At 40.5% G+C, this 7,737-nt stretch overlaps 1 protein-coding gene across 1 annotated transcript in view; it reads left to right on the top strand.

The window, feature by feature from the left end:
* The first annotated feature begins 6,724 nt into the window (after window positions 1-6,724).
* ccdc43 (coiled-coil domain containing 43) overlaps window positions 6,725-7,737 on the top strand; it is a 3,083-nt gene continuing 2,070 nt past the window's right edge. Inside the window, exon 1 of the mRNA XM_020607385.1 lies at window positions 6,725-6,951. Within this exon, the coding sequence (XP_020463041.1) occupies window positions 6,778-6,951 (174 nt within the window). The 5' untranslated portion in view covers window positions 6,725-6,777. The remainder of the gene's footprint in view (window positions 6,952-7,737) is intronic.

Genomic DNA, 7,737 nt, shown 5'->3' on the forward strand with positions numbered 1-7,737 from the left:
TGGAGGTGCAAGATACCTGAGCGTGTAATGTTAATTTTACCTGTGATCCTTTGAATAAATCAGCACTGTTTTGAAGTTGCTTGGACTGTCTCGTCTCTCAGAGTTAGCAATGGTAAGAAGAACCATATCCTACAATCCCTAAATGTGGTCAGTTAAAAAAAATAATATAATAAAGCCTATATCTGGCACAAAAAAGCCCTGAGTTCTTTGAAGTCAGCTTTTAACAGTGGTTTGAAAATCAATTATTTTATAAGCCAAAGGGCAGCAAATGGTATTATCTGCAAGTGTTGTTTATATTTGAACCACTGTGTGAAAAACCTTGGGAAAATAAGACAAAACTGCAAGCTCTCACAAATAACTCCAGGAATGGCTGAATTTGCATTAATTCCTGCAAAGACAAGACTCATCATTCTTACAGCGATTGATTACCTTTTTACTAAACATTGAATAACTGAGCCTGTAGCAGAGAATCCAAATAATGATTGCAAATTATTAACACTGAAAACAGCCCCAACGCCTATTCAATTCATTTAAGCAACAAGAAATTCTCACATTTCAGAGGCTCCAACCAGCACAAGGCTTGATTAATCTATTATTAAAACTGTCTCGGACAAATTTTCTTCTAAACAAAATATTGATTAATTGGTTCATAGGCTGAGCACTGCTTAATGGCCACAGCAAAAAATAGATAGACAGATACATAGCCGCTTCAATACACGAGTGTGAGCTCTCTCCCATCCCGATGGCAGAGGGACTAGATGAAAAATAGGGGGCCAAAGAGACAGATCATCATACAGACACTGAAAACACAGGTGACATGAGACTGCACCACGCTGTCTGACGTGTGGGTGAGTGACAGCTACCAGTAGACAGGTTGACTCAGCCCATCATCGGATGTGACACCAGCGGCAGTCTGCAGCACCAACCAACACACAGTGTGAACAACTAAGCGCTGGGCCACTCTCTCCCTCTCTCTCTAATTTTATCCTTTCTGCTCTGTGTCATCATTCTCACGGTGATGGTGGGAAATACACTGTCAGAGTGGTAATGTGATGTCATCATAAATGGTCATGAGATGTTTTGCTTGAGTCAATATTTACCCTGATTTGAGTAGCCTTGTTACGCCGTCATCTCACTGCAATTCATCTGAATATGGACTTGTCCAAATGTGGCACAGGAAAGGGAGGAAATCTATGGGAATTTGCTTGGATAGGCAGTGCACTGGGGAAAATACTGGGGCTTGCATGTAAACACCTATAGTACCATCATGTTATCCTGACACCTTGTTGTAAGAGAGAGGGAGAGAATTCTATTCACCTATCAAAAGCAAAACTGAGAGCACACAACAGACAGTTTCATGCATTCATTTACAGAGACCCTTAAAAGTAGCTTAAGTAACAGCTAAATCTACAGTATCCATTTCCTTTTTCATATCATCTCTCAGAGAAGCCCCCAGTATCCATCCTATGCACCCTATACCAAGCCAGGTCTTCAATTTAATTCCCCATCTGTGGCCAACTTGAAATATTATCCAAGAAATGAGATCCGTGACCCTGAATATAGAGTGTGACGCAGAGAGAAGGATGGAAACGTGGCCTGATACTGTGGTAAAGAAGCATGCCGGAGTGGGGGGAAGAGGTCTGGATCCCCTCCCAAAGTGGCATTGCTAAATATTTGCCCTCCTCCACTTGGCTGTCTAGACACATCCACTCAGCCCCCTTCCCATCGCTCCTCTGCTCTGCTCAGAAGCGGCGAGAGCTGGCACGGTCAGCCAGTCAGGTCGCCAAACCCATGACAAAAAGTTTCTCTTCACTGCCAGAGGTCATGGAAGTTCACCAACCACGAAAGCATAGGCTTTGCATTTTTAAAACCACTGGGCCACCATTTGGGGAGTCACATTTGAGAGACTGGAGGAAAAAAAACCCTGTCAAATGGTCTTTGTGCCTCCAAATGATTTGGAGAAAGAAACCTTCAGAAGTCGACGAGCGGTCTCTGCAGATTTCTCTGAGTTAGTGTTCCATATTCATTACCTTTTTTTCCCACACTCACATGGCAGGGATTTAATTGCCTCCAATTCATACTAAAAACCTAGATGAGGGCAGTGAAAGCACCATGCCTCCTGAGATACAGATGTGAGAAGTTCACCACCAGCACACTCAACCTGATAGAGGCATAACTACTAATAAGAGCCCTCATTACACATAACCAGATTATTCCCTTGGCTATGAGCTCAAGTAAATTTTTTCTACTCTAAAGAGACATGCAGTGGGCTCCAACAGACTGATGAACCAGCGAACATCACTGCTGTGCAGCATCTGAAGTTGAAATCCAAGCAGCATCATTAAACAAGTCAAACAAAACATTTACAGTACATAATTTAATGACTGGGCTTCTCTTTATCCATCAGAGGTGTAATCTCACGTCAGACTTGAGCCACTGATTTCATGACTTTATACTGCGCTAGAAAAAAAAAACAAGTAGCTACATTCTGGCCTTGACTTGAACACCACTGACTACAACCACTTATACTAGTTGGGCTCAAACATTTTAATTAAAATGACAACAAAATAAAAAATTCTATTAACCATGACATTTGTAGCTGCTGAACAAGCTGCGAAAGCAACTTGTGTATTTAGCAACATTGTGTATTATTAAAACTATTCTGATTGAAAAACACATACGGATGGACACCAGACAAATGTGGAAGTAGAGCTAAAGTTATCTTCTAACAGTGTACACTGTAAACGCTATGAATTCAAGCTGATCATAGAAACTCTTTGAAGGAGGACACCGACAACTTTCACCTTTCGGGAAATACACTTACTGATGAAGAGCTAAATAAGATGATGGTGTCATGTCTGTATTTTAAATACAAAACACCTCTACAACTCACTGATTAACATGTTCTATTGTATACAAGAACTAAAATATAAAAATGATAAAAGCTGTTGTTTGCCTAGGCACCGGACTATTTTGTGGCTGGGGCAGTAACTTCCTGGAGTCTCTGCTGGTTGCCTAGTAACTGTCTCCATCCGAACAAAAAGTTCAACACATAAACCTCTGTAAAAATGCAAACTATAGTTTTTACATTGTATGTTTGTGCAAATTAAAGAAATGACAAATAACGTGAATTAGTGAGCTTTAGGGATGCTGGTAATTAGATTTCAGACGGAACTAGGGTAGCTGTTTTGCTGTCTTCCAGTCTTGGTGCTTTGGGAACCAGCGGTGCTAGCTATAGCCTTATACTCACCACACAAACAGGAGAGGACTCTCAAAGTGAATAACTAGCCTATAATTCCCAAAATTTTGAACTATGGGGGCATAGACATGAAACTAAAATGATCAAATGGCTTTCAGGCAAGAGCTAAGTAACTTTTCTAACATGAAAACACTCGATCCTATACACAGTAAAGGTCGTAAGATAATCTTGGCAACCAAGATCTGATAACCTCAGTGTTAATAACAATTGCTATCTGACACTGATAGTCACACAGTAACAGTCTTATGGACGTTCTGTTAAGACCACTGACATTACTGGCTACTGTGACATAACATGAAAACTGTCTCTTTCACTTGTCTTATTACTTATCTCTACTAATAATAATGTATATGTTTGTGTGAGTACAATTATTATGATGTGTAGTTGTAATATTGATAAACAATTTAAACAGCATAAGTGACTTGTCCCTTGCCTGGTGTCTGCTCCTCCTGCATGTCTCACAGGTTACATCACTGATGTCAGCTTCTGAAATTACAAAAAGTATTTAGAGACTTAACTAAAATGTTGTATCTGTGAATACACAGGACAAAGAAATCAACCACAGCTGGTTTAACAGGTTTATTAGCAGCATTTTAAGTTTTTCTGCATTGCTACAAGTCGAGCTTCTGTGTGATGAGCGAGCTAATTGCTTGAGAAGATGAGGAAACACGCTGGTTACACATGCTATTTTTCGTTGCTCTGCACTGCCTGGTTGTTCTGGGCTCTGGTTATATTCTGTCACATTAATGCTGGGATAGAGGATATATGTTGACAGAGAGAGGACATTGCACATTGAGGCTGTAGGGCTTTTCTACTGCTGGTGGCACTGGGACATGAAGACAAGTGCGTATCTGTGTGTGTGTGTGTGTGTGTGTGTGTGTGTGTATGTACAGAAGTAAAGCATTGCCCGTGGAGCAGCGCATGTGGATGCCCACCCACTCAGCAGCCTTGCGGCTCTCGTCATTTTGCATCAATCCACAACCCCTCAATATAAGTAGGACAGGCCTCCTAAAGCTACGCAGTAGTAAGAGAAGCATCAACTTCAGGCCCCTCAGCTTGAAATATGACTACTTATGCCTGTTCTAATGGCAGCTTCTTTCTCACTTGCACACCACTCTGTTAACAGGGCACTGCTCTGGCAGCCAGAGAACATGGAATTAATGTACTTTGCACTGGCTAAAATAATACAGAACAAGTGAGCACCAAAGAACCTCAATGAAATGTTTCTTGTGGTTGCTGCAACTGTCACACACTGTATATAACTTCTGTCTATCGACACCAACACAGATAACGTGGGCTTAAAAAATGCCACTACTGCTCCATTTTCCACTGAAGTATCTTGAATAGAAATAATATATAATATGCAGCTGTGATGCAGAATCTTTTTTTGGTCCAACTTGAAACATCAACTAAGCATTATTTGCACAAAAGTGATAAACACTAAAGAAGAATGATGCATGAGTTTAACGATTTGGTTTCACAAGGGTGTTTGGCTGAAGTTAGTTTAAATTTTGCCTGTAGAAAGTAAAAAGGCAGCCAAATATTGAAGGTGGTGTGCTCAAATAGAGAACAGTTCCACAATGTAGCTTCCCTGTGGCGTCACGGAAGCTTCACACTTCATTACTGCAAGGCCAGCAACGTATGAAACCACTATGTAGGAGAAGTGGAAAGGGGTGCTTGTGTCTGTGTGTGCGCATGTGTGTTGGGGGTACAACTAAAGGATATGGGGTATGTGTATGTGTTGGGGTGAGATGGGAGGCTTGTTTCTGAAAGCAGAATCAAGCCATTCACATGGAAACATTGTTTAATATATTCAAACAGCTGGGAGGTGTTGTCTGTTGTCCCAGTGTCAAATGAAAGAGGATGAACAAACAGCTGGCAGGGCATTCTCTTGCTCCACAGCTCTGCTTAAAACTATACTTTAACAAACTGAGTCTGATGCACATGTATGAAGAAATTTGCAATGAATCACATGCAAAATAAGATCCAAACTACTAAATCCAAGACTCAGCTCTACCCCCTGTCTCTGTCATAAGAGGAGTAACCAAATCCATGTCCTCCACTTCCACCCAGTGGCCAAAAGCAGATTTCACACATGTTTATATTATTCTTGAGAGCACCACACTGTATTTCATCTGTGCCTCCATTTGCACAGGCAAGGACCCTCTTACTTACTGCAAAAGGTAAACACTAAAAATAAATGAAATCTCAAGCAACCTATCATGTTTATGTCTCAGCTATTCCTTTCACTCAACCTCTGTCTATGTTCTCTCTCTGAGAACAATCTTCTCAAAGGTTTGCAGACATGCAAATTAATCTTCAAGGAAGTTTTATTCTTGCTTAGATGGTGAAATAATTCTTTCTCAGTATTTTGATAATGATTATGTTCTGCCAAAGGCTGTTTGTATGCCAGCTGCCTACTGAATTTAAAAAGAATAGCTGATTATTTTGAAATCAGCATTTCAATTAGACTAGTACTGGCACGCCTAGTGCTCGAAGACTACGAGTGAGTGCACAAGTACTTCTTTAAACTGTGGGATAATTGAGCATTAATTTTCAACAACTTTGTGATTCATGGCAGTATCCCAGGGTACTTATGTGACTGCCAATTCTGGGCATGTAGCACCGATTGAAATTTTGGCTTCTGAAATTAATTTAACATGCCAGGCTAGCAGCAGGACAATAGCTATCACAGACATTTTCATTCAAATAGACCATGACATGACAAGACTACATAGACTACACGCTGTAAATTAGCCTATATGTGCAACTCATGAACCTCAACTCTTGGGTGGTAATTTGGCAAAACTGAGAGGTCATCAAAGAGGATAGGAAGGAGACTGGCTGAAACAAAAACAATATGCAAGCTGTTTATGAGAACATCACAGAAGAGGAATGTATTAAGCCAAACATTATTGACTATTTCAAGTGTAAATATTAAATACAGTAGTATATGATGTGGTCAGATAGACATGAGTATTTACATGGTTAACATTACAAGGTTATTTTTAACACACAATAGTTTGGAATTTACAATGGTTGCATTGCAGTGTTAATCTCTATTAATGAAATAACAGCTTTCATAGTGGGTTTAGAGTGAGAACAAGGTATAAATAAATAAATGGCCTATTCATGTATGTATTCATGAACACATAAAGTGGTGTAGTCTTTATACTGTACAAACTGGTTCAAAACAACAATTAATAAAAACTAAAACTTGACATGCATAGGTAAACTCTGCCACAATGTATGACTGCAGAACATGAATTGGACTTTGGAGTATTTGTAACTTTTTGTATTAGTACAAATACTTTAAAATAAGTCCTTAACCTGTTAAATTTGTGCATACGCTTGTTACAAAACGACTAAAAACACAATTTATTACCAGTTACCTGGTCCGGGACAGTTACCTTGTATGACATAAGCTTAAATATCAAACACACCTAGTTTTCTTTTTCACCTTTTTCACGGGCAATGACAAAGGGCAGCCATGCGCAACCGAAAGACCCCAAATCAAGATGGCCGCGCCCGTGACAGACACTGGAGAGTTTGAAAGCTGGCTTTATGGTCGACTAGAGTCGTTGGAAGTGGACTGTGAGGTGTATGGGGCGTATATTTTAGGGGTCCTACAAGAAGATGAGAGCGACGAGGAGAAAGAAGAGGCGCTTCAAGGAATTTTATCCGCATTTCTGGTGAGTGTCCAAAGCGGCATGTCCCTCTCAGTGACGGGAGGCAGTGTTTGCTCATTTGTTGCTGTCTGTCTTGTCTACCGAGCGGTGGCAAGTGACACCGCTGATGTCACCTGTCATTTATTAGACTATCGACACAGCATTGTTGCTTGAGCTAGACACCAGGCGATTATATGAACCGTACTCTCCTGCCACGTCAAACTCCATTAAAAAAAATCTGGAATTTGTAGTTAACTGAGATCTTGATCAACACTGGTAGGCAGAATGCAGCATATGATCCAGTAGTTAATGGTATAACGTTTGTTCCAAAAGGTGTTTGGACAGATTCGGCTCGGGAAAAGTACTCCAATATTCACGGCATTATTTGGTAAGGATGTATGTTGGGAATGTTAACTATTTCTACTAAGTGACTACGCATACGCATAATGGACTGGTTTACAGAGGGATGTCAGATTAAAGGCAAAACATACCGAATACAGATGCTGACATGGTTTGGGTCCACTTGTCCCCTTTGAGGGAAGGGTCACTCCAAATCAATGCAAACTTGTGAGTGATCACCTTTTTTCCTATGATGAACTATTTATATCCTGGTGGGCGTGGTTTCTTCCGGGATGACGATGTCACCATTCTTAGGACAGGAGGGGTCACTGAATGGTTTAGTGAGTATGAAAAGTATGTGAATCCTATGCTATGCCCTCACACTCACCAGATCTCAGCCCACTTAAACACCTATTGGAGATTTTGGACCGACATGTTATACAACGCTCTCCACCACCATCATCAAAACAC

The sequence above is a fragment of the Monopterus albus genome, unplaced genomic scaffold (genome assembly GCF_001952655.1).
Source record: "Monopterus albus unplaced genomic scaffold, M_albus_1.0 scaffold85.1, whole genome shotgun sequence".
Lineage (NCBI taxonomy): Eukaryota > Metazoa > Chordata > Actinopteri > Synbranchiformes > Synbranchidae > Monopterus > Monopterus albus.